This window comes from Cyprinus carpio, chromosome B16, assembly GCF_018340385.1.
Source record: "Cyprinus carpio isolate SPL01 chromosome B16, ASM1834038v1, whole genome shotgun sequence".
In the NCBI taxonomy this organism is placed as follows: Eukaryota; Metazoa; Chordata; class Actinopteri; order Cypriniformes; family Cyprinidae; genus Cyprinus; species Cyprinus carpio.
In genome coordinates, this window is record NC_056612.1 from 14,863,056 (window position 1) to 14,890,909 (window position 27,854).

The window sequence follows — 27,854 nt, forward strand, 5'->3', positions numbered from 1 at the left end:
TTTAACCCTAAAGATACGTTTTATATCATAAGAAATATGATGTGAGCACTGGTATAATTTAACTTTATAATTTATATAGATATAGATTTTTTTTTCTCTATCATCATAAGATGGATGTGACTACTGAAAGAATGCTTAGTGGGAGTATTTTAAGCAAGCTCTCATTTATTAATGACCAAACAAATACACTTTTTAAATTTTTTATAGGGGTTTTGTATTGTAAGGCAATGATTCATTCTAACCCATTTGTAATAAAACATTTTTTACATAAATACACAAAGTGTTCTGTGTGGTTTTTTAAAAGCGTTTTCTTCATCATGTAGTTGGAAAAACACAAAATTATGTTAACATGAGATGGCTTTATTAAAATGTGCAAAAATAATGCTGTAAACGTTTATCCGTCATTATCTCCTGACATTTTTTATGTATATTTCACAATACATGCAAAACTGAATTCCTGATCAACTTATCTTGATTCTAAAGCGATAAAAAAGTTCTGGTTTGCTTCACTATGTTCCTGAATAAGCAGCAACAGTTATTGATTGGTGAAATAATGAGTCATGTGCCATTCATATGCTTCCCTCATACCAGCAGTTTCAAATATGCGAAGACACCAGTAAAACTAAGACGAAGTTCCTGTTTGTTTATAAAAACCTAAATAGAACAGACCTGACCTCTTTTCTTATTCCCATTGCCATCATATCATCATTATACTGCAAACACATCTAAGTATTGAGTCTCTTTTGAAATTATTCATCACAAACGATACAGGACAAGCACAGGGATGATGGCCAAACATGTAACACATACTTTTGTCCACCAGGAGGAGATACCAGAGAGGACTGACAGCCTCTGGTCTTAATGAACTTTACTACAGGCTTGAGCAATAAAGATTTTTCTGTTACACCCATATTCTGGATACCATACTACGCAAAACCTTTTCATGGTGTCATTAGAGCCACCACATGCCGTAATTCAACAGATGCCCTGTCAGGTTAAAGGGCTGATGGAAATTCAAGTCATTCCCAGATTTTTTTTATTGGGGTGCTGTGGGTGCAGGTGGTTCTGGTTCAATTAGGGTTGTTCTAAAAATATCAGTGTACAAGGGCAATAGTCTGTGAGGAAGTCTGGCTTATCCTTGACAATTTAATAACGACAATTTATCTGACTTACCTTTGAAAAAGTTGCCAGCAAGTTACAAGACGTTCATCAATGTGTCATTACCAGGTTGTACGCACATAACTGAAAAATAGTGTATCAAATTAGAGTCATAAAGTTATTATCAAGTTGCTCAGCATGATTCATACTTCCCAATTCTGAGATGAACTTCTGAAGTTAAGGTGTTTTCTTCAGTTTGATTAAGACTAACTTCCCCAGTCTCACCTAGGAACAGGAACTATAGAAAGACTGGTAATTTCTTCTTCACATTTTTTCAGTTTCACGTTCCTTCTGTGACCACACTGACATAAATCACACCGAGGCCTGTGCGATTGAGTTACAAGTAATCTTAATGTGTTCCTTAATGTAACACCAGAATCTCCATTTCATAGTTTCGGTATCAATCATAAACTGAAACTCAAAAGTTTAAAATAATCAAAATAGCCTTTTCATAAGTTCATGTCTGTAGCATTGAGGAAGTGTTCATAAATACACATGACAGAAAGTCTGTTCAAAATAAAAGGATGTCTCCTATGGTTGTTGCTGCTCTTAATCCCTTTGAAGTTAATCCCCATCATAAAGTTCCTCCATCAGTTCAAGAGGCTTGATTGAAGAACACTCAGAAGATGAAGACTATATTAGCCTTCAAGAGAGATGTCACAGGTCACCTGTATAGAATTAGATCCAGACTTTTATAAACCTATTCGATTAGGTCCAGCACATAAAACTTTTGACGGCATTACCTGTGGTCCAGTCTGCGGCAATGTAGCGCCTGTGTGAGCAGCTCAGAGGTGATTTGGAAGGAGCGTCCCAGCTCGTCCAGCTTCTGCTCCATAGAGATGATTCGCTGCTCAAGCTCATGGTAAGAGCTGTTCCAGTTTTCACTCAGATCACACATGATCATCTGCATCTGTTTGAAGACAAAGGCCATTTTCAGATAATATCCTGGTCTTAGCTGTATTTTGTGAGTGTAAGATGCCCCCCCCCCATATTAAACAGTATCACAACACATTCAAAATTTGGTCATATTTCTCACTCAAAATATTTTGGAGATATAGCTTCTGAAACATCACAGTCTTGTTTTTCTTTTTATGCGCACAGCTATAAGTATCACACAAGATGCTGTCAGACTTAAGGTAGTTTTTACAGAGATTTTATGGTTTCACTGAACATTTATATGTCTGGGTTAGGCGAATACTTCTTTTTTCAGGCAAACAGACCTAGACATGAGTCTGATGTGTGTCTGATTTACCTTCGAGAGATCCACCATCTCACTGGCATAATCCCTTATCTTCCTCTGCTTTAATCGCAGGTGACGAAATCTAGTTGAGACAGGAAAAAATGCATTGCATTCTGGTAAAACAGTTTTAACAGAACTCTAGTCAGCTTGGTTTCTCCTATATGTTGGAGATGTCAGTCTTTAGATATCCCAGAATGCAAAAAAAAAAAAAAAGATTAAAGGTGTGTTTTTTGTGTAATATTTCCACCCCATAATCCTTTAATTACTTAATATTCCATGTAGTCTTCATAAATCTCACATAAATCAGCAATGTCATTTATATTTGCTGGCCATATAAAAATAATATTTTTAGCAACTGTTCTTAATGAGTGTCAAAACAGTGTTATTTTAGTATAATTAGATAATATTAGAGTAATTATTGTATTTGAATTATCTATTTATTTGTTAATTTTGTTACATGCTTTTGTCATTTAGATTTTTTTTTTTTTTTTTAACTTGTTTTATTACAGTTTTGCTTTAAAATTTCTTAGTACTCTCATTTTAGTACTCTCATGTGGGGAAGTTGTGGCCTAGTGGTTAGAGAGGTGGACTCCTAACCCTAGGGTTGTGGGTTCGAGTCTCAGACCAGCAATACCACGACTGAGGTGCCCTTGACCAAGGCACCGAACCCCTAACTGCTCCCCGGGCGCCGCAGCATAAATGGCTGCCCACTGCTCTAGGTGCATGTTCACGGTGTGTGTGCACTTTGGATGGGTTAAATGCAGAGCACAAATTCTGAATATGGGTCACCATACTTGGCTGTATGTCACATCATTTTATTTCAGTTAGTTGCCAAGGCAACATTTCACATTTTTATTTAAGATTTTATTTGGAAGTTTTTCAGTGAATATTTGTTTTATTTTACTTTATTTTAATCAACAATTAAATTTTAAATAGTTTTATCTACAGTATTATTCAATTCAGTGACACTCCCTGTATTTGTCAGAAATGTAATTTGTGACATGATTATAGATATTATTATTATTTGTAATTATCATTTTCTAGCTTTTTCAAAAAAGTGATTTTATCACTGGATAGGCCTCTTTTGTACATCCATGCATGCAAACATTTCTCACATAGACACACATTAGTTCTATATGTAATTAGATCAACTGAATTTTTTATGGTAATGAACAAATGAATATTATTGGAACATTTTTGCATTCAAGTAGGCCATTTAAGGTCATTTCAGTTAAATTCTGAATTTTGTGACCTCTCGTAATGTAAGTTTTAGCATTTGTGTATTTTTTGCAGTAGGCCTACTTGCTGATGTCTTTGAATAAAGTCCCAAAAAACCAAAACGGAAACCGGTTATTGCAGGGGAACCATCAGCAACTGCTGAAGCATGCAGAAATGACCAGTGTCCATGTGTCATGGGAGCAAAAAGGGAACAGACCAAAAATCACAAACCAGAATGACCTCCTAAATTTGGCGGTCTGCTTGCTGGCATGCTGTTTTAGCTGTCACTGTGGCACCCACTTTCTTTCCAGAGCATTTTTGGTGGTTCTGCTAACTGTAAAAAAGGAAGTCAGAATCCCTCCACCCTTACGGCCATCCACGGTTACTAACGGATCTCATACACATACACATGGAACATTCTAAGAGCCAGATTCCTGTAGTCATTAACAATGTTAAATGCTGCTGTGTAAATTCACACATCGCCACTTCCTATTCACTGGTCATAAAGGAACTGCAGCCAGCTGAACCGCTCTCCCCAAAATCAGTCCCTTATCTGCAGGAAGATGTCAGGACTTACTGTAAACAAAATTGCGGTCAACAATCAGCTGAGAGATGGGGAAACTGCCATTCTCGCAATGACCACAAGATAAACAATCACAAGACCACATTGTATCCAAGCTGCTTCGCACTGCATAAAGTGACCTCTGTGGAACTGACAAGTCATGATGACCAAGTGGAATATGATCAGTGTCCTATCACCATGTGCTTAAATAATAAAATATTCCAGCAGGTGATGGGCCAGATGTTTAATTGGTTAACTGTTGCATGAGTTTGCTTATTGTCATATCTCATGTTTAATATATCAAACACATTAAGCATTTCCTCTACATATATTTATTTACACAAAATGGTTTTGATGAGCTGCTTGACGTACAGTTAGCATCTGAATGTGTACTTTATCATACATATAAATTTATACCTGAAAAAAAATTAAGAAAACATATAGACTTCTGTTTTGTTAATAATTATTAAAAAGTCCACATATGGAATTAAAAATCTTTTATTCCTCTAAAGTCCAATACATAAAATTCCATAAAATCTGCATAAAATACATATTTTATCTAAATATATATATATGAAACTTTATAAAATATTTTAATTAAAATGAATATATAAATATATAAAAATGAATATATAAAATATATAAAAATTATATGCTGAATATATATATATATATATATATATATATACTGCATATTTTTATTTTATGTTTATATATTTTTATATTTTTAACAAGTCACAATAATAAAATTATATTTAAAAAATATGTATAATGCTATACATAATAAATATACAGCAAAATTAATTATTTTTTAATTAATTAATTAATTCAATATAATAATTTTTAAATGTGTTAAATTATATGTTTGCTTAATGGTGTATTTTTAAATAAAATAAATACACACACACACACACACACACACACATATATATAATTATTAAATTATAGGCTATATATTAATACATTTAAAAGGTGTTAAATTGATTATATTTAAGGAACAGTCTATCTATCTATCTATCTGTCTATCTACATTATAATTTAAAATAATAGTAATTTTTAAAAAAATATTTAATTATATATTTGTTTTTTTTTTAATTGTTTTTCAACTGCTCATTTTTTTTTTTTTTTGTCAGCTATCCACAGATCCTCTGTCTTTCTCTGCTAGAGAATCTCTAAGGATGATGTGTAATGGTTGAGTGCTGGCTGTAATGGATCACTCACACACGGATGGCCTCCAGCAGGCATCTCTGGTGGTGACGATGCTCTCCGCTGTTGTCTTTTGTCTGGGTGGTGCGATGCAGTAGCCAACATTCTCTTAGCACGTTGGCTGCTGCGTGCCGGATCTGTGTCACAGAGAATTTGATTAGAGTAATAAGTAATCCATCCATCATAACTCTACAATGATAGTCTATTGACAGTCTGTAGGACATTCCTTAAGTAAATAGTTGCATGTTTACATTGTTCAGAAGATGGCTGATCAAACACTGTCTTAAACTATACTGTACAAGTTGCTGTCTGTTTAACTACACTCTTTAACTATAATCAACAATGACTGTGATGTGATTGGGTAAATGACAAATTACAACACAGCAGAGTATTACTAGAAAATTTGGACAGGATGTAAGGAAACTTGCAGTTTATTAAGGGGGCGGCCTTGATGAAAATAAAAATGGAAAGACGGGAACGGAAAGGAAATGTAATGGTTATTTTGAGTGTGATTTGAGGATGAGAATAGCAATCATGAAGATGTGGGTTATGGACAGTCAAGGGCTTTTTTTAATCACACATTTCTCTGCTTTCTTTGATTCTATTATTGTCTGTGTGTCTTCCTGTTGAAGACCTGCTCATAATGATGTCACCAGCTCCCTGGCAATTTTGTGTATTTGTGGTTATTAATAGAGTGTCCAACTGTGTCCAGATGTCTTCCTTTAAAGTATCATCAAGGTAAATCATCACAGGGCCTGATGAGTAGGACCCGTGGCATGCACACACACACACACACACACACACACACACACACACACACACACACACACACACACACACACACCCTGTGACAGGATATGGCTTTTGCCAAGTTAAAAACATAAGTTCAGACCTTCATGAATAAAAGGAATATTCTGGGCTCAGTTCAAGTTAAACTCAATCAACACATTTAGAGTCATAATGTTGATTACCACAAAAACTATTTCCACTTGCCCCTCTTAAAAACATCAAATCAAAAGCTGGTCTACAGTAAGACAAACACAATAAAAGTAAGTGAGGCAAAACTGGGCCACATTCACTTCAATTTGAAGTTCATCATCATAATAAAAAGAAAAAATAATTTAAATAATATATGTATTTACATTTAGCTTGTATATAAACTGTACATTTAAATTATTTTTTATCATAAATTAAATATTAAAATGATTTAATAAATTAACTGAATTATTAAAATAATATTAATTAAATAAAAATTGTCCAAAAGTATTTGTGTCAGCTTTCCACAGATCCTATACAGGTAATTCCGAAAATGATGGACAAAGAAAAGTTATTTTTGTAACACTTTACTTAAAGCATTTGTGTATAATGCATTATAAAGGGTTATTATAAAAGGACATTATTATTAATCATAATGTGAGTTGTAATACAATGAAAAAAAAAAAAACGTAACACTTTTGTTTTTGCCCCCATTTTTCATGAGCTGAACTCAAAGTTCGACGACTTTTTCTATGTACAGAAAAGGCCTATTTCGCTCAAATAATCTGTCTTAATCTGTGTTAGTGAGCACTTCTCCTTTGCTGAGATAATCCATCCACCTCACAGGTGTGGCATAGCAAGATGCTGATTAGACAGCATGATTATTGCACAGGTGTGCCTTAGGCTGGCCACAATAAAAGGCCACTCTAAAATGTGCAGTTTTACTGTAGTGGGGGGTACGAGGGGTCCGAAAACCAGTCAGTATCTGGTGTGACCACAATTTGCCTCACAAAGTGCAACATATCTCCTTTGAATAGAGTTGATCAGGTTGTTGATTGTGGCCTGTGGAATGTTGGTCCACTTCTCTTCAATGGCTGTGTGAAGTTGCTGGATATTGGCAGGAACTGGAACACGCTGTCGTATACGCCGATCCAGAGCATTCCAAACATGCTCAATGGATGACATGTCCGGTGAGTATGCTGGCCATGCAAGAACTGGGATGTTTTCAGCCTCCAGGAATTGTGTACAGATCCTTGCAACAAGGGGCCGTGCATTATCATGCTGCAACATGAGGTGATGGTCGTGGATGAATGGCACAACAATGGGCCTCAGGATCTCGTCACAGTATCTCTGTGCATTCAAAATGTCATCAATAAAATGCACCTGTGTTCATTGTCCATGACATACGCCTGCCCATACCATAACCCCACCACCACCATGGGCCACTTGATCCACAACGTTGACATCAGCAAACTGCTCACCCACACGACGCCATACACACTGTCTGCCATCTGCCCTGTACGATCTTGGAGGTAAGGATGCGGGGATGTGGAGTTCCTGGGATGGTGTGGTAACGTCTTGGTTACGTATGTAACCCTCGTTCCCTGAGGGAGGGAACGGAGACGTTACGAATGGGATCTCGCCCGAGAGCCCAATCACCTTCGAGTGGTACAAAACGAGCCAATGGTACGCAAAGTACCTTGGTCTGCGGGATTTGCATCGCGAGCTCCGCCCCGCAAAGCGGGTATAAAAGGAGCAACGCGAGCAACTCGCATTCAATTCTTCGCTGAGGAGCCGAGCCAGAAAACCGGCCATTCAGCGGAACAGCGATGTGGCAAGGGGACGTAACGTCTCCGTTCCCTCCCTCAGGGAACGAGGGTTACATACGTAACCAAGACGTTCCCTTTCAGTCGGTCACGTTCGACGTTACGAATGGGGTCCCTTACAAAACGCCACATGGCTGTCTTCCAGCGACCCTTGTGAGTGATAGCACCCTGTCGTGAGGCCAGCACGAGTGACGGCCTATAGCTCGTACAGAATACACTGGGTAGCATATTCCAGCTGGATGTATGCTAGCAGGCCGCCTGCCCGTGGGAGGACTTACCGAAGGCAGGTATCTACCAAGGCGGTGATACATAAGAACTCTGAGGTACCCAGCCCGCAGGGTGGAAGTTTCAACGACAGAGCTGGCAAGGGGCTTGCCAAGGGAAAGACACATGCTGCAGAGAGACTTACTGTGGAGATACACACGTGGGATTACCCAGAAGAGGGGAATCACAACACATGGAGGCACCTAGTCCCACACAGGGCTGACCAAAGGGCATGTACGCAAGTGTTGGACATCAACAGTGCTGGAGGAACCCAGGGTTCCGACTGAGGAACTCACCTGAGGGGAATAGCGCACGCATCCAGTCCGTGGAGTGGAATGGCGCAGCAAGCGGATTGACACCGAGCAGGTCCTTACTGGCCCGAAGGGGCGAGTACCCGGGAGGACACGGGCTCTACACGGAGATTATAAAATCTCGCGAATGTGTTAGGTGTCGCCCAGCCCGCAGCTCTACAGATGTCTGCTAGCGAGGCGCCATGCGCCAGCGCCCAGGAGGAAGCTACGCTCCTAGTTGAGTGAGCTCTCACCCCTAGGGGGCATGGCAGGTCTTGAGCCTGATAAGCCAGGACAATGGCATCCACTATCCAGTGGGATAACCTCTGCTTGGAGACAGCCTTTCCCTTCTGCTGGCCTCCGTAACAGACAAAGAGCTGGTCTGAGGTCCTAAGGCACCGAGTTCTGTCCACATAGGTGCGAAGCGCACGTACTGGACAGAGCAGTGCCAAGGCTGGGTCTGCCTCCTCCAGGGGCAGCGCTTGCAAGTTCACCACCTGATCCCTAAAAGGAGTGGTGGGAACTTTGGGCACGTACCCAGGCCGGGGTCTCAGGATAACATGAGAGTTAGCCGGCCCGAATTCCAGGCACGCTTCGTCAAATGAAAATGCCTGCAGGTCCCCGACCCTCTTCACCGAAGCCAAAGCCGTCAGGAGAGCAGTTTTCAAAGATAAAAACTTTAGCTCTACTGAGAGCAAGGGTTCGAAGGGAGCTCTCTGCAGTGCTGATAGAACCACTGCGAGGTCCCAAGAGGGGACTTGCTGAGGGCGAGGCGGGTTAAGCCTCCTTGCTCCTCTCAGGAACCTGATGATCAGATCGTGCCTCCCAAGAGACTTACCTTCAACAGGGTCATGGTGAGCCGAAATGGCGGCCACATAGACTTTGAGGGTGGAAGGAGACAGCCTTCGTTCCAACCCCTCCTGAAGAAAGGAAAGCACTGACCCAATCGGACATTTCCAGGGGTCCTCACGCCGTGAAGAACACCAAGTGACGAAGAGGTTCCACTTCAAAGCATAGGCGTGTCTGGTGGACATGGCTCTAGCTGAAGTGATGGTAGCTACCACCTGTGGTGGCAAGGTACCTAAACCTTCCGTGACCCGTCCAGAACCCACACATGTAGGTTCCACAGATCGGGACGTGGGTGCCAGAGGGTGCCCCGTCTCTGAGAAAGAAGGTCCTTCCTCAGAGGAATTGGCCAGGGAGGGGCTGTCGCGAGGAGTACAAGTTCGGGGAACCAGGTCCGGCCGGGCCAAAAAGGCGCAACCACGAGGACCTGCTCCTCGTCCTCCCTGATCTTGCACAACGTCTGTGCAAGAAGGCTCACTGGGGGAAACGCATACTTGCGCAGGCCCAGCGGCCAGCTGTGTGCCAGGGCGTCCGTGCCGAGGGTGCCCTCGGTCAGGGAGTAAAACAACTGGCAGTGGGAATTTTCTGGAGAGGCAAACAGGTCTACCTGAGCGTCTCCGAAGTGTACCCAAATCAGCTGAACCGACTGGGGGTGGAGTCTCCATTCCCCGGGGCGAGACTGCTGCTGTGAGAGCTCGTCGGCTGCACGATTGAGCCTGCCTGGGATGTGAATGGCACGAAGCGACCTCAGATGCTTGTGACTCCACAAGAGGAGATGGCAAGCGAGTTGCGACATGCGGCGGGAGCGTAGACCACCCTGACGGTTGATGTACGCTACGGTCGCAGTGTTGTCCGTACCCAACACAACATGCCCGTCCCACATCACACCCCTGAAGCGGTGCAGAGCAAGACGTACTGCTAGCAACTCGAGGCAATTGACATGCCACTGAAGTCGGGGTCCTGTCCAGGAGCCCAATGCAGCATGCCCGTTGCACATGGCACCCCAGCCCGTGGCAGAGCGCATCTGTTGACACAACAACATGTCTGGACACCGGTTGTAGGGGCACGCCGGCCCGTAGAAACAAGGGGTCCAACCACGGGGTGAAGTTTCGGCGGCAGGCCGGAGTGATGGTCACTCGGAGCGTGCCCCGTTGCCATGCCCATCTCGGGACTCGGTCGTGAAGCCAGTGCTGAAGTGGTCTCATATGGAGTAACCCGAGCGGTATGACTGCCACCACGGACGCCATATGCCCCAGGAGCTTCTGAAACAGTTTCAGTGGAACCGCTCTCTTGCCCTCGAATTGTCTCAGGCAATTCAGCAGTGACTGCGTGCGCTCGTCTGTAAGCTGCGCGAACATGGCGACCGAGTCTATTTCCATACCGAGAAAAGAGATCCTCTGCACAGGGGAGAGCTTGCTCTTTTCCCAGCTGACCTGAAGACCCAGTCGGGCAAGGTGTCTGAGCACCAGATCCCTGTGCTCGCACAACCGTTCTCGAGAGTGAGCTAGGATCAGCCAGTCGTCGAGGTAGTTGAGGATACGGACACCTTGTTCCCTGAGAGGAGCCAGGGCTCCCTCCGCCACCTTCGTAAAGACGCGGGGAGACAGGGCCAACCCGAATGGGAGAACCTTGTACTGATATGCCTGCCCCTCGAAAGCAAACCGAAGAAACGGTCTGTGTCGAGGAAGAATGGAGACATGAAAGTACGCGTCCTTCAGGTCGATCGCTGCAAACCAATCCATCGGACGAATGCATTCGAAAATGCGCTTGGGCGTTAGCATCTTGAACGGGAGTCTGTGCAGAGCTCGGTTCAAAACACGCAAGTCCAGGATTGGCCGTAACCCACCTGTCTTCTTGGGTACTATGAAGTAAGGGCTGTAAAAGCCGGACTTCATGTCGGCTGGAGGGACCGGCTCTATCGCGCCCTTTGCCAGCAGGGTCGCGACCTCCGCGCGCATGACAGGTGCATCCTTGCCCACCATCGTCGCGCGGGACACCCCGAAACCTGGGGGGACGCCGGGCGAACTGAATCGCGTAGCCGAGCCTGAGCGTCCGGATGAGCCAGCGGGAAGGCCTGGGGAGCTCTAGCCAGGCTCCCAGAAACCGAACCAGCGGGGTCAAGGGGACTACAGGCGTACCCACGGTGGGGCAGCGTGGTGGAGCAGACAGCCCCAGCATGGGAGGCATAGCGTCCCTTAGCGGGGGCGGAGTGCGGGCACTCGTCTGACTCCAAGCAGCAAAGAGGGCATGAGAAGGCGAAGCGTTCTCGAACCGGCTTTGCATGGAAACTGGCAAGGGGAGAGGAGAACGAGAGCGGCGAGGAAGCACGTCGCCAACTGTCGTTCGTGGCCTCTTGGGACCCGGAGGTAGAGGAAACAGCTCTTTTAGTGAAGGTTTGGGTACCACCGGCCGAAGGGCCAGTGGCGGAACAAAATGAAAATGAGAACAAAGGATTCTCCCCCGGCCCTCCTCCGGGGGAAGGAGTGGTCCTGCTACCATCTCCTGACGAGCTGACGTCTCCAACTCCGGGTCGCCCGTCTCAGGAACGCCGCTTGGCCTGGCGTTTGGCAGGCTTAGGGGCAGAGACGGGTTGCGCCGCCCTTCTGCGGCCATCTCCTCGCTGCGGCCGGGGTGAAAGCTGCTGCTGCTGTGGCCGAGCGGGAGTGGAGGAGGCCACAGGGGGGCGCCCTCGGCGACGAGCAGGCTGCGGCGGCTGCGCCGGCGGCGGGGTGAAAAGCAGCAGTGGGCCGCCGGGGCAGGATGTGTCTGATGGCCTCAGACTGCTTCTGGGCGGCAGAGAACTGCTGGGCAAAGCTCTCTACCGAGTCGCCGAAGAGGCCATCCTGGGAGACCGGGGAGTTGAGGAGCTGAGCCCGATCAGACTCCCTCATATCTGCCAGGTTCAGCCATAGGTGGCGCTCCTGGACCACCAAAGTGGACATCACCTGACCCAAGGAGCGCGCAGTGACCTTCGTCACCCGGAGAGCGAGGTCGGTAGCAGTGCGCGCCTCCTGCAAAACCCCTGGGTCAGCACTGCCCTCGTGCAGCTGCCGGAGCAGCTTGGCCTGATAGACCTGAAGTGAGGCCATGGCATGCAAGGCAGAGGCGGCCTGGCCCGCAGCTCTGTAAGCCTTGGCCACAAGAGTGGATGAGAACTTACAGGCCTTGGAGGGCAGCTTGGGACCCCCACGCCAAGCGGAGGCGCTCTGTGGACACAGTTGCATCGCAACAGAACGCTCCACCGGGGGAATCCCAGCATACCCCTTGGCCGCCCCACCATCTAGGGCAGTGAAGGCGGAGGAAGTACCAGAACGGTTTCGGGCAGTTAACGGTGCCTTCCATGAACTGGTTACTTCCTGGTGCACTTCCGGGAAGAAAGGAACCAGAGGGGGGTGCTGGCGATCCGCACGAGCAGCCCCCAGGAACCAATCATCCAGCCTCGAGCGCTCGGGACAGGGCGGAGGATTCCACTCAAGTCCGATGCTCTCCGCTGCCCGGGAAAGCACGGCCATCAGCTCGGGATCGGACTCGGACAACGCTGGCACTCCCGAGGGAGGCAACGCAACCGAACCCTCATCTCCCGAGGACTCAAGCCCGCCTTGTGATGCGGCAATCGACATACGGTCCTCTTCGCGAGCCCCGAATGAGATGTCAGGAGCCTGAGAGGGTCCAGCAAACTCATCCAGAAACTCAACCGGCTGCGGCGTATGTGAGGGGGGTGTGGTCCGAGGAGGTTGGCTCGTCGGGGAAGCCCACACCGTAACCCTCAGATCACCCTGGCCACCAGCCGAAGTAGCCCTCTTACGAGAAGAGCTAGAACGGGGTGTGGCAGAGGGGACTCTATACCTTTTAAGGTAATCGAGTCTCGATCTCAACGCCGAGATGGTCATGTCCCCGCAATGAGAAAACATGAGCCATCCACGAACGCAGTCTCAGCGTGCTGAAAGCCCAGACACGTGACACAGCGATCGTGACCGTCACGAGGAGCGATGTATCGACCGCACCCCAAATGAAAAAAAGCGCAAATCGGCCCGAAATCTTTTTGTGAAAGAAATCTTTTCAAAAGACGCAAATCGGCCTGTGCGGGGCGGAGCTCGCGCCGATGCAAATCCCGCAGATACCAAGGTACTTTCCGCGTACCAGTTGCTCGCGTTTGTACCACTCGAAGGGCGATTCGCGATGCATTGTGAGTCCATTTGGATGTACTGCCAAATTCTCTGAAACACTTTTCGAACGTGACCGACTGAAAGGGAACATGTGGTCTGCGGTTGTGAGTCCATTTGGATGTACTGCCAAATTCTCTGAAACACTTTTGGAGATGGCTTATGGTAGAAAAATTAACATTCAATTCACGGGCAACAGCTCTGGTGGACATTCCTGCAGTCAGCATGCCAATTGCATGCCACCTCAAAACTTGCGACATCTGTGGCATTGTGCTGTGTGATAAAACTGCACATTTTAGAGTGGCCTTTTATTGTGGCCAGCCTAAGGCACACCTGTGCAATAATCATGCTGTCTAAGCATCTTGATATGCCACACCTGTGAGGTGGATGGATTATCTCGGCAAAGGAGAAGTGCTCACTAACACAGATTTAGACAGATTATTTGAGAGAAATATGCCTTTTGTGTACATAGAAAATGTCTTAGATCTTTGAGTTCAGCTCATGAAAAATGGGGGCAAAAACAAAAGTGTTGCTTTTATAATTTTGTTCAGTGTTTATCTTAAAAGTGTTATATGTATTAACTGTAATTACAGTTATTCATGAGATTGTCTAATGCATTACAAATACTTTTATAATGCATTATACATAAAGGCTTTAAGTAAAGTGTTACCATAATATTTGCTGAAATATTATGTTAAATATGCTGTCGACAAGCTTAAAACCTGGAATATTACTCTGAAAACGTATATTTTCAGTGCTGGGAATTAATCAAATGTAAATATATTTTCAGAAACACCTGTCAGTTGTTGATCTCTCAAAGCAGTCTGATTTAATTTCCATTTGTGGAAACTCTAAGCATCTACCATCTTCCTCTATGCATTTATTTTGAGGTATCTCCTCTGATAAGAAAACAGATGGATCCTGTTAGAGGCCCGCCTACCCATCTCTGCATCAAGATCCGACCCTCAGCACCTTCTCTCCTTCACTCTTTTCCAGTGCACATGCTAACGGACACACATCAGTGCATCTTATTTCCTGCCTGAGTTAAACTTCTCATGGACTGACACAAGTTTTCCTGACAGGGACCTGATTGTTTCCTCCCTTTGACGCCTTCTGTCGGCTATTAAGAGCTCAGCGGCCGTCTCTGCCTGGCCATCCTAAGCATTTTCCCACACTGTGCTGCTATTTGGAATTCCCTATTTAAGGAAAAAATGATATGCTAAAAAGCCTCCGAAATCATAACACGCGTGCGATGTGGAAAATAACGCTGCTTCCATCCATGCGTTTGCATCCTTCGGGTCACTGCTTTTTATGTTTCTCATCCGAAACGGAGGCATATTTTTAAAGATTAAGTTAAGTATTCCCAAATGGCTAAGCTAAGTCTGATTATCATTAACGTATCTTTTTTATGACTATGAAATCGGTCTTAAGGAAATAACCCAGCACACATAGGTGTTGACAAAAAGACAATGAAGAATTGAAAGGGTGCCATTTATGGGGTGTTTTATGTGGTGGTCTGTCTTGCTCACCCGTTTGGAGATCTGAATGTCCATCATGAAGAAATGCACATGTTTCTCCCCTTTGTTAAGCGCCAATTTCTTAGTCATGACGGCTACCAACATAGCAGTACATGCCACACCCTGACAACAAACACATAGACACGAGCATGGTTACCATCTGTCTCATTATCACAAACATGTACTCAGACATAAAGTATTCCGAGTTAATGATATTAAGAGAGTACACAGAATTCCACAAAGATTCTTCGTAGCAAGTGTATGAATCATTTTTTGAGGGAATGAAATACAATTGCATTTATTTGATTCAAATCAGTTTCAAAATTAGGAAAGCTTTTCCAAAAGAAAAAACATACCAATTTAAACCATTAATAAAATAAAGTATTATACTGAAGAAAGTGTATGTCTCTATGAAGAATGTTTCCATGTAATTTTACACTAAACAGTTCATTTACCTGAACTCCTTAATTTGTTGCATTAGAGGAAAAAAATGATTGAGAGATAAAGAAAGGGAGACAAAGAGAGAGCCAGTTAGTTGTTATGGAGAGAAAGTATAGTTAGCATCGCTTTAAGGTTTCTTCATGGTATTAACTAAAAGTTCTGAAAACACGAAGGCTTACAGTTTTTCCCTAGTTGATTATTTACAGCAGTCAAGGAAAATGTTGAAGTTTAATTACAGAACTTCCCTTAGTCGGTCATCTTAGTAAGCAAGAATTAATCAATTCAAAGGGCAAAATCTGTAATACTACCATAATTCTCCCAAATGTTCTTTTATTCTGTTGGCAGACAGTGTGAATTCCTCTGTGTTATAATCTAATAATTGGAGATACGCATTCATCTTTTGAACTGTCCACACCCCATAAGCACTATAAATATTCAAGCATACTTAAACCAAATTACTTGGGAGGCAAAACAGTATATACTCTTTATTATAAAACTGGATATAATTATGCCCAAATGCATTTGCATATATACAACATAATCATGGAAAAAACAATATTCAATAGCATATCCCAACATCTTGATTGCTTCTATCGTCACAAAATGCAAACTATTTTATTGGCAAGCATCTGATAAAAGCAACAATAAAGGCATAAAGAGATTAAAGTTTACATCGTAGTGTTTTGTAGCTGCAATGAAACAATGTGTATTATAATTAAACTTGACTAGACTTGAAGCTATTAACAAATGTTTTCAGAGAATTTAGCTTGAATTAAGTTTCTTATACAATTGCCAATTATCTAATTGTTTGTTCCTTTTTTCTTTTTTATGAAATTTAATAAGGTTTAAGCTTAAAGCAAACTATTTCTCATTTATAACCAGGGTTATTTTAGTATGATTGAGATACTATTATAGTTTTTATTCATATTTTGAATTAGTATATATTTTAATTTTAATTATAAAGTTTTTGGTAAAATTTTATTACAAAATTGTATTATGTAATAATATAATTAGTACTTTAGTAATTAGTACTTAGGTTTTTAATTATGTCATTTTTATTCATTTTTTTTATTTCAGTTTTAGTTATTTTAATACATCAATGTATCTGAAATAAAATAAGTTTATGTTTTTGTTTTAAAATCTTTTAATATTATTATGTTTTATTTCAATTAAGCATTAAGTAAAAAAAAAATGTTTTATGGTTTTAGTTTTAGTTAAAATAACCCTGTTTATAACAGTTTTCTCCCTCAGTTACTCAATTATATTTATCTTTTTGGGCAACAAGAGAAAATTACTAATAAAGAATATACATTTTTGCAGAGCAGGTGTTGGATGCAAGACAAACACACAGACGCTCCATCACACTTCCACTTGATAGGTAACAGGTGATAATGGAAGCTGATCCTGACACTGGAAAGTCATTAAAGTCTCATCTTTATATGGAGAAAGTGGTAGGAGGCATTGACATGGGAAGCCAGGCATGCTGAACGCTCCCACTGAACGAGCTACAGGTGAGAGGGCTATCCCACACTAATGAACACCCCTTTACTGTTCCAACTGGATTAGGAAACTTTTTTCTGGTTTTCCAAGTCTTAGGCACAGGTTGGCACACCCTCCTGATCTAGTGGCGCCAAATGCTATAAACCACCTAAAAATGGCAATGGTGGAAAGTTTTCCCTAAAAAAACGGGGAAAGCTTATAAAAACACTGAGCGAGGGAGAGAAAGAGGAGTGAAGGATTATTTTCCACTGTGTCAGGGAGGTGTCTGGGTTTGGCTTTAGCCCCATGCTCCTGTCGTGTGAGCCCCATGCTCCTATCCTGCCGGCTTATCTGTCCTGATCGGAAATGAGGGATGGAGAGAAGAGAAGGGTGGACAGTCCGGTGCCGATGCAGCTGCCTGAGTCAGAGAGAGGCTGGAAACTTAACCCTCAGGAACATATGGCACAACACGCATTGACATGCGCTCTTACTGTCACTGTAAACATTTGTTTGCTAGCTACAATAGTTATCATCAACTAACAATGAAAAATACTACTAAAGCATTCATAAATCTCAGTTAATGTTTTATGTTCCACGTTTAAAAATACATTATTGAATTCAAAAGCTGTACACTAACGTTTACAAAGATGAATAGATACCTCAACAAATGTATTGCTCATTGTTAGTTAATGTTAGTAAATGCGTTAGCAATGGGACCTTATTATAAAGTGTTACCAAACACTTTTATTATATAATTTTAATACAAATATTTAATTTATTATAAAATAAAAACTGCCATTTGACACTTAGAACTAATATATTTTAATATTTATATTAATATAATATAATAATATATTTCATTAAAATATAATAATATAAAATATAAAATAATAATGTTTAATAAAGCTTCTTGTTATGAACTTTTGCCATTAAATTTATATGTATCGACTATAGGCTATTTTCAATCATTCAGTATGAAATGATCTTGTACGGGTGTAACCAAAGTACTTCGTTTACAGACAAAACAATCTGTGTATCATATTGCTAAATCATTCCCTCCCTTCTTCACTTACTGAACTCTGTGCTCAGATACACCCAGACACACACACACACAAAGCCTGAGGGTCCATATTTAAAGCATTTTTAAAATATGTTCACAATGCCTTAAAGATATGATTTCAGTGTACAATGTATGACAAACAAAAAATTATTTGATGCATATTTTATTAGTAATTCAGACGACCTTGTATATTAATCGTGTGACTACACAGCCGAAAGATGTCACAGACTGTGATTCTATTGAAATTATAATCTTTATCCTTAATCAGTGCGCCTGCCAGCAGAGCATCACTGAAATCCCTTTGGACTCCAGAGTCGCTGTCAGGAAGGGTGGAAGAACAGCTGCAACTGTACAAAAAGTGTGTCCAGATGGACGTGGATCTAATAACTCAGTCACAATGCTTTAAATGTGATGAAGCAGAAGCTGCAGCAACTGCAGACACTAATACACCAGTGCAGGTGGGTGCCATTTAGGAGACAAATGACTTACAAGCCAAATACACACTTGCTAAGATTGTTATTGATTGATTGAACTATGCTGTGATTATGTATCTTTAATTACACGTTATCATGTGATCAACAGGTCAGTAAAATGTTCATCTAAGGTATGCTGCACAGTTACAGTTAATGTCTAACAGGACAAAGCTGGAAAATGGCTCATGAGGGAGTCAGTTGTGAGCTCAGTAACGACTCTGATCGATTCACTGACTAAGTGACTCTGATTTAAGGCACCAGCTCACGAGCGAGTCTGAATCTGTTTTGTGAATCTTTTTGACTCACTTATTAAAACGAACCAGACATAATGGCTCACACTATGTTTCTTGTTGTGATTATATATTGCATACATATTGTACACCAATATAGCTGACTAAACCACACACACACACACACACACACACACAGTTTTCAGGCTAAATTCTCATTGCATCTGCAACTATTTCAGTAATAGTCAGGAACTACCGATGCATATCACCCTCAGAATTTTTTTTTTTTTACAAAAGCTGTAACTGGGGAATTACCTTTTCAAAAGGTACACCTTTGTACTTTATTTACCACTAAAAGGTGCATATTAGTATCTCAAGTGTACATTTTAGTACCTAAATGATACATATGAGTTACAACGTCAAATGATAATGCTTAACATATTTTAATTCTTTACTAAACCAAAGAAAGTTATATTTACCATGACACCTGTGAAGAGACACACCACCTTGCCACAGCTGGTGTGAGGGGACACATCTCCATATCCCACTGTGAGGAAGGTGATGGCTATGAGCCACAGTGCGGTGTCCATGCCACCTGTCTCTACCTGCTGCTGCCTATAGGTGGAGACAGAGAGCGGCTATGTAAATATACGAAAGACATGTATTGTGCAAAACTTCAACTGATTGAAACTTTCAAACAAATTGTTGCAGAAAAGACAACAGTGCTAATGAATGACTCATCCTTGCCGTGACAAGTGAACTAGAATGTATTGTTCAAATTTTGACAGTCAGTAATGAGCTGGTGCTGAAGAGCAATTTGTTTGCTCCTGAAATAAATCTATTGGTAAGAACCGTATGACCACAACTCAAATTGACCATCAACATCAGAAGAAGCATGATAACACTCAATGAGCTGTTTCTAATGAGCGAATGGAAAAAGCATAATAAATATTGTTGCATAAGTGTTTGTGTTTCTCTACAAATAATTGTACATTCTGTACCTTTCACACAGTCGCAGCATCCAAGCCGCGGAGAGCCAGAAGAACATAATGAAGACCAGCAGCGTGCGGGCCGGATACTTGTTCATTAGCACCTTGAGCACAAAGCGGAAGGTGAAGTTGATGTTGTTGAGGGAGCCGATGCTCCTGTACGAGGCGCTGAGGAGCACCTTGCTGTGTAGCAGGACGGCTCTGTGCACGAGATAAAGTCGGAGGAACATGAGGGCCGACAGCAGCAGCTCCACATCCAGCATGACTTCTTTGTGACTGGAAGACAAGCAGAGGGGGGTGGAGGAATTTTGCTCCGGCTTTCCCCCGAGTCTGTCCTCCATATCAGGCCTCAGGTAGATAGCCACGGGATGGATAGCACAGACAACGAGCTCCAGGGAGATGGCAAGCACCCGGTTACTGGTCATGGCAATGCGCCAGTCCACCTGGTTGTGGTCAATGATGAAAAGCTTGAAGAAAGGAAAGAAAAACAGAGGCAGCATGTGTATCAACAAGAGAATCACTTGATTGATCTCGTAAGGAAGCAATGATTAACAAAGTATGGCAGAGACGAGAGAGTGAGCAAGACGTTCTTGATTCACTGTAAGAACGGGGCCAAAACAAACACAGCCCTGCCCTCCCTGATAGGACGTCCAGCTGTAAACTGTTTTGCTTGTGAAGGACAAGCGTGTCAGTGAAACTACTCGAAACCATAAATCACAAATACATGGCTCATTAATTACATGACACAAAAAATATTAAACATGACTTAGAGCTGAAAATGAGTAACACCATATAAATCAACAGTCGTCTTGGATTACAACAGACGGTTTGAAAAGTACATGGACCAGATTTCGGTTGTAATTGTGATTGTTGCTTACATTTTCCTGCTACACTTATTGTACCATTTCCAGCTGCTGCATAATCTGAAAACGTTTGTCACTCTGCACTGCAAACATTTCTTCATCCATGAGGTCATTCGCTGTGATGTCAAGACATGGAATTCTAGGTACTTTTATCAAACATTTAAGCATTTTAAATTAACAGACCTTTACTGTGGCAAAAAGACATGGTTTAGAGAGGAAAATTCATAATACTTAAACTGCACAAAATACACTAACTCTAAACTTTAACATAATTAACCATATCATACTATAATCTAATCACAATAGAAATGTAGTAGTGTTAGTAAGGTTTTGCTTTTGCTTCGTTAAAGCCATAAAACAAAAAACATTAAAAATAAAAATATTAGACGAGTCAATATATTAATATATACAATCTTGATTAAAGAAAAAATAAAGGTTAAAAAAGAAAAATGTTATTGTGATTTTTCTGATATTTTTCTTGTAACTTTGAATTTATATCTCACAATTAAGACTTTTCTTCTTAGAAATGCACTTGCACTGGTGGAAAGTCTTTATAATGCATGAATTTGCTACTGAGAACATGTGGTTGCATAAATTCCCGATTTGATAGGAATCACAACTGAAACAACTAATACTCAAAAGTGACCTTAATCAACGCAAGACTAGCATTGCCCTTAATCTGGAGTATAGTGTACAACACTGAATATATCAGCCCATATGAAATCTTACATTTATTTACTTTGATAGGAGTTATGCTATTAATCCAGCTGCAGGCAGTCAGAGATTTTGTCCCTTGAATGAGGCCTTACAGTGAGGGGTGCAATATGAGTCCAATGGGAACACAGTTGAGGCTTCGTCGGGCACAGGGAATAGGGTGGGGGTTGGGCTGACCTGAGAGAGATGTGAGACCATGTAAAAGCAGGTGATGTCTTGGCGGAGTGGGCCGATGGAGACATGTGCTGAGGTACTTAAGACTGGTGGGGGATTTTGGCAAAATGTCATGCTTTCTCAAAGTACACCAGATTTTAGACAACAAACATTTACATTAAACACACTTACATATAAATATATACTAGGGGTGTAACGGTACACAGAAATCGATTCGGTACGTACCTCGGTTTTTGGGTCATGGTTCGATAAAATTTTGGTACAACAGGAAATGTTTTTTTTTTTTTTGGAAAAGACAGTAGTGCTACATACATGTAGCATGGTCAGATGTTTTTTATTTGAATTAGATTGTATAATTTCAAGATTTAAAACAAAAACAGAATGGTCTGACTTTAGATTTGTGAAATTAGGCTACATAAGACACCTGCACAAAACAAAAACAGCAGACGGACTGAATGAAAATGCAGATTTATTCTCTGACAGCAGGTGGTGCTTATGGAACGGCAGTGATACAGCATTTCCTTGGTTACCGCTGTAAACAAAGCAGCTGTGCTGATAAACACTACTTTATTATGTTTTATACGGCGGTAAGATGAAAAGTAAATCCCACTGAAACATTTCTGAAGATGGTCAGCTCCTCTCAGAGATACATTCATATAAACACCCACATATTTGTCTTCCTATATTTCGAGCATCACCAACAGTGAGCTTGATCTGACTGATACAGTATTTTCTCCTCTTTACAGACCTCATAAAAAATTCCACACGAATGACATTTTGGGAAATGATTGCAATGCAGTTTGCGTGCAATTCTGGAATAGATCAATTGAAGTGTAACTAAAGTGGAGTGTAACTGACCAACTTTTTTTTTTACTTGAAGTCCCCTTAGCCCCATATTTCTAAATCTGTGAGGAGTTCAGATAAGCCCCATCTGCTCACAACACTTCCTCCTTACCTATATACATAACTCACATATACACCGCTATGAAACATTTCCTGAATTTGATGCTGTTCAAATTTAGTCAGGTTTCTTTCACTGGCATCATTAAATTTTCTATTTAGTAATTATTCTTTCTTGCTTAACCCCAAGGCAACATATACTACAGTTTGTATTACAGTTTGTAACTACAGTTAATATTTTCCAGTATAAATTACTAAAGAAGTTGAGTTAGTAATTGTTAAGGGTAGGAATCTTCCAGTGTACTGAGCTACACTATTTAACGCCTCTCATAAGGACATGACTTCACACATGTCAATGTGTACTTGTATTTGTTTTCTTTTGTAGTTGTTAACACAGATGACAACAAATGACATTCCATTGTAATTAGTGTGTCATTTAAACAAAGAACTAGAAGAAACAAAACCAACAATTGTACCAAATCATTTTAAACGCCTTCAAGAATTTCTATATATAGTTCACTGAAAAATGTTAATTGCGAGATTGTTTTACTAGCGAAATATTTGAAAGAATATTTCAATTGTTTATGACTGTGCAATCAAAGTCAACTTTCATTGTATGGGCAAAAATATCTTTGTTTGTGTTACACAGAAGGAATAAAGTCATAGAAGTTTGGAACGACATGAGAGTGAGTGAATGATTACAGAATTGTCATTTTTTGGTGAACTGTACCTTTACGAGTAATTTCTTCATACATTAAAAAGAGGTGAGTCAGTGGATTCAGATTGGACAAAAACACTTACTCTGATGTCTTTATAATGGAAGGCGATGATGAGAATGAGCAAACACCCCGTGGAGAAACTGATGAGACCATTTATGGAAAGGGCATATATGGATCCCTGGAGAGAACAGACAAAACAAAGAGAATGAGAGTGAATTATACAAAAAGGTGACAGTGTCATACTAATTTTCAATGTAAGAACTGAAAAATGCTAGTTAATACAACTGATAAACAATTAATAGTCTAAAGTTACAGTATTACACTGTAATTTCCTCTGTTTAATTATAACATTTGGTTTAAATAAAGTAAGGCAGGTGATTTCTTTTGAAAGATATGGAACGCAATGAGCAATTTAACATTTTTAGAATCCTATTTAAGATTGCTTTTGCTCACTCCACTGACCGTGTTATGTGGGGAGGATATAGCGCATGAAAATCTGCATCAAGCTTATATGCCATTAGAGGTCAAAACTCAAATCCATTATTCAAACGGGCGCTAATTATGCACTAAATGATGTGGAAAGATGCAATATGACCGTAGGCAGTGTGAACAACACAAAGGGGAGGGAGACAAAATGTGGAAAAACTTGCATAAATAGCCAATTTTCCTGCATAACCTGTTTTCCAAGAGAATGGTAAGCTTAAATGAATTATCGTGCCTGGAAGATCGTTCTGTTAGCATGTGTTCCTTTTCCATGCCAATGCAATGAAAATAATATAAAACAAATATATGCATTGCTATGCAACTTCATGAGCAAAAATGGGCAAAAATTATATTCTGATAAAATGATAGTATGATAGTTTCATGGATCAGGTTCCTTGTTAGTATTGGTTTTAAGCAAGGTGTCCTGCATCAGTTGGAATTCTGTGAAACCCCTCTGTGGCCAACATATCATTCTATGCACTAAAGATGAGTCTGACCTTTTGAAGAAGATCGAACTGCTTGGCCATGTATTTTCATAAAGACATCAATGGTAAATTTAACAACTTGAAAGACCACATTTCATAGAGTGAAATCTGGCATAACGAAAGTTGTTTAATAAGACCAGGTGCACTTAGGGAGGAAACTTCCATTGCATAGGTTAAACACCCAATCAATGCATGCTTTGGGCTGTATAAAGACTTGGCAACTTCATGTACAGTTCTGTTCAATTTATTCTTAAGCGATAGTTCACCCTAAAATGAATAATCTGTCATCACCCTTAAGTTGTGCCAAACCCGTATATGTGTCTTTTATCTGTTGAACACAAAAAAAGATAGTTTGAAGAAATTTGGGAAACAAACAGTTGCTCGTAGCCATTGACTTTCATAGACCCCCCCCCCCCCAATACTGCAGACCATCGACCATTTGGTTACCAACATTCTTTATAATATCTTCTTTTGTGTCAGAATTTTCATTTTTGGGTGAACAATCCCTTTAAATCCAAAGTCTAAAGCATCTATAGAAACCATTTATAGTGATACTATATTGTTGCATTGTTGATTTGAATTGCATATGCAGTATCTCACAAATATTGGTTTCAAAAAATAATTTTGTGTCCATCCTGAAGTTTGTGAATGCAACACACCAACATTAAGGAAACAGTAAGTACAATTTACAGGGGGTAGTGCTAAAGTTTGTTTTGCCCACTTCAATCGCCATGGTATGTGGACAGGACAGCACGTGAAAATCAGCATGGTGCTTATGTCCTGTTTGAGGTCAACACTCAAATCCATTATTCAAACAGGCGCTAATTATGCACTAAATGGTGTGGAAAGATGCAATAGGCAGTCTGAGCAGCACAAAGGGAGGGGGACAAATGTGGAAAAACTTGCATAAATAGCTGCTTTTCCTGTATAACTTGGTTTCCATGAGAATGGTAAGTTTAAATACACTGTCATGGTTGCAGTATGCTGTGGAGGCGTAAATTAATTCTTTCTCTAAATTGTCTGAAGTGGTATAATAAAATAAAAAAAACTTTTAAGCAATATGTCCAAAAATAATTGGAGGAAACTTGTTAGAGCGAATCAAGAAAACAGAGATGAAAACACTGATTAGTTGACAGTGAAGAAGTTAAAACTCTGTAGTCACCCGTGTTGACTGTTATACAGGGTGAGGCTGCAAAAACGAATAGTAATGCATTTTATAAAGGTCTAAATGTAGAAGATGTAAAAGCTTTTGTTAATGAATTTAAATAGTAATGATTTTCTATCACACTCATGTAACCATTGTAAATATGGGTAGAGAGTTTAAAAACAGCTGATGCATTCAGATTCCTTTCATAATAATATAACATACATTTATTGAGGTCTTCAAATTAATGTTTTCATACATTTATAAAATGGAAATCAGAGCAGGGGCCAGATAAGTGAAAAAAATCTGAAAAATGAAGTTAAGAAATTTCTAAAAATAAATTCCAAAAAGTTTGTAAGAATGTTCCTAAGTACATTTTTTTTCTCTCTGATTTCTCAAATATTTTCTTAAGAAAATCTGTTTTTTTTTTTCCTTACAAAAAAGATGACAGGCTTTCTAAGGGCCGGATTAAAGAAAAAAAAAAAAGGTTCTAAAGAAAAAAGTTTAGGAATTATCTTTAGATAAATTCCAAGGCGTTGGTAAGAATGTTCCTGAGGGTAATTCTTGTTTCCTTCTTGTTGTTTTTTTTATGACAAACTTATGTAACAAAATATAAAAATGGCAGTTAATAAAAATTGTATTCCTAATAATTTTTTTGTGAAACTGGCTCCAGGGATATATTAACCCTTTTTATTATTATTAAATAAAATCCCAAATATACGTAACTGTTTCATACATAAAACAGTAGAGCAAGGTGCTAGCAACATCAAGGTCATGGGTTCGAACGAAACGAACGGAACTCTATTGATGTATAAAGGCATTTGTGTGTATCACGACCCGCAGTGACCTCAGAATAAGTTCCCGAGGGTTTTTTGATTGGTGAAAGTTAACGAAGAGTATCTCGTGTTTTTCCGTATAAGTTCGGCCAATCCCGTATGGGTCCTCGAGCTCCCTAAATGAAACATTGTTTTAAAAGTGAAACATTATTTAATAGATCACTTAATCAGCCTAATTTTAATTTGAAAGTCATTTCAAGGGTTAAATCAAGTAGCAATAGTGCATGTATCCACTTTTTACAGTGTAACAAAACAGTTAAGATTTTGCTTATTTCAGCAACGACTAAATTAAAATTAAAATTAGCTATGAATATTTCAACCAGGCGTAATTTTGGAACGTTTAATTAATCTTTTTGTCTTTTCTTCTAAATTTGGGTGATATTTCTCTCTATTGAATACCATTTTACTCTCTAGAACTCAAAACTGATGCTCCATCCATTATATTCACCACTCGGTTGTCTCAAGCGCAATTTTTTCAGTATTTCATTATAGCTATAGATCTACTTACTGGGTGATACACTACTGGGCACAGCTCAGCATGTAATACCATCAGCAGAATGCCTAACGTCGCGGTTCCCAGTGCCCACGCGCAGAGGCGCTTCTTGTCCTCCAAAAGAAACTTTCTGTCACGCAGTCTGTAAAGATTTCCCCCCTCGATCGGACTGAGTCTCTTGACCGTGTGAGACAGCGGGACTCTTATCTCCATCGTTTCCCCGTTGTGGTTGATAAGTCCATCACAGTTTCTGCCATCCACCTTGGTGTCAAAGTGCGCAAGGCGAGCGGTCATCTCCATAGCGCGCTCTTGTCTTCAGCCCATACAGACATCAGTCGCCTTGTTCTCCATCCTGTACTTCCCCCTCTCCAACCAAAATCTCGGAAGGCATAGCACGCTGAAATCAAGAAGTAGCTATTTCAAAGCACAGAGTGAAGACCGAAATGCGCTCTCCTACCTGCGAGCTTCCACTTACAGGGTTACGCGCCTCAGCATTTGACTTGTGTCTGAGGGTAGGCGCTCTGAAACTATTCACTCTGAAGTAGCGCTCTTACGTATGCTGTGGATGGACTGGATCAACTTCTTTAAAAGTGGTGTCGCCTCATATGATGATTGTGGCATACATTTTTTCTTCGTTTGTTGTCATTAGCTAATGTTTCTTTCAGGAAACTATCGTTCAAACTTTTGGCAATGTGTTCTAAAAAAATTACAGTCCAAGATCAGTGGAAATGCTGATCTGAAAAGTTATATGGCAGAGTGAAGTTCCAAACATTTAACGATACGAGTGTTCGAACTTAGTGTTTAATAGCTCATATTTGCGCTCTCAGCACGTTTGAGCTACAAAATACAGTCAATATAGACACTGGCAAATCTGTCCAGGGGGGTACCTCTAGTGGGAGTCCCGTTTAGTGCAAGACTAACGGTTTAGTTAATTGTTTATACTGTAGGTCCAGTGCTCCAATTATGGTTGAATTAAAAAAAAAAATGTCTTATATGTTTTTTTAAGGAACGATCTGTTCCCGCGTGATGTTACTATACTAGTCTTTGTACACAAAACATATTTCTTTTAGGTTAGTGATAAATACTGACGGCATTAGTCATGTTAGTGCACCGCCCATTGAATTGGAATGATAATAGCTTATTGTGCTATGTTTACCTCTACTAGCCTATCGAAACATTTCAAAACACCAGTTAAACTATATACGTGTATATAAAAGGAATATATATTTTAAGACTCAAAGTCTTAAAAACCATAGTCAGACCATACTTTGCTTGCAGGTGGACCTCAACAACTACTGCACTGCCCACCACAGTTGATATAGGCT

The 27,854-nt window shown here is 40.8% G+C and overlaps 1 protein-coding gene across 1 annotated transcript; it reads right to left on the reverse strand.

Moving 5' to 3' along the window:
* Positions 1-141: 141 nt before the first annotated feature.
* On the reverse strand, positions 142-27,447 carry LOC109074210 (intermediate conductance calcium-activated potassium channel protein 4-like). The gene is made up of 9 exons (XM_019090269.2): positions 26,545-27,447; positions 23,171-23,266; positions 19,731-20,185; positions 19,209-19,344; positions 15,059-15,169; positions 5,400-5,521; positions 2,411-2,480; positions 1,902-2,068; positions 142-1,826 (listed from the first exon to the last, which is right to left on the reverse strand). Exons 1-9 carry the CDS (start codon positions 26,827-26,829, stop codon positions 1,823-1,825), a joined length of 1,446 nt encoding a protein of 481 aa, XP_018945814.1. The 5' UTR covers positions 26,830-27,447; the 3' UTR covers positions 142-1,822.
* Between the last annotated feature and the right edge of the window lie 407 nt (positions 27,448-27,854).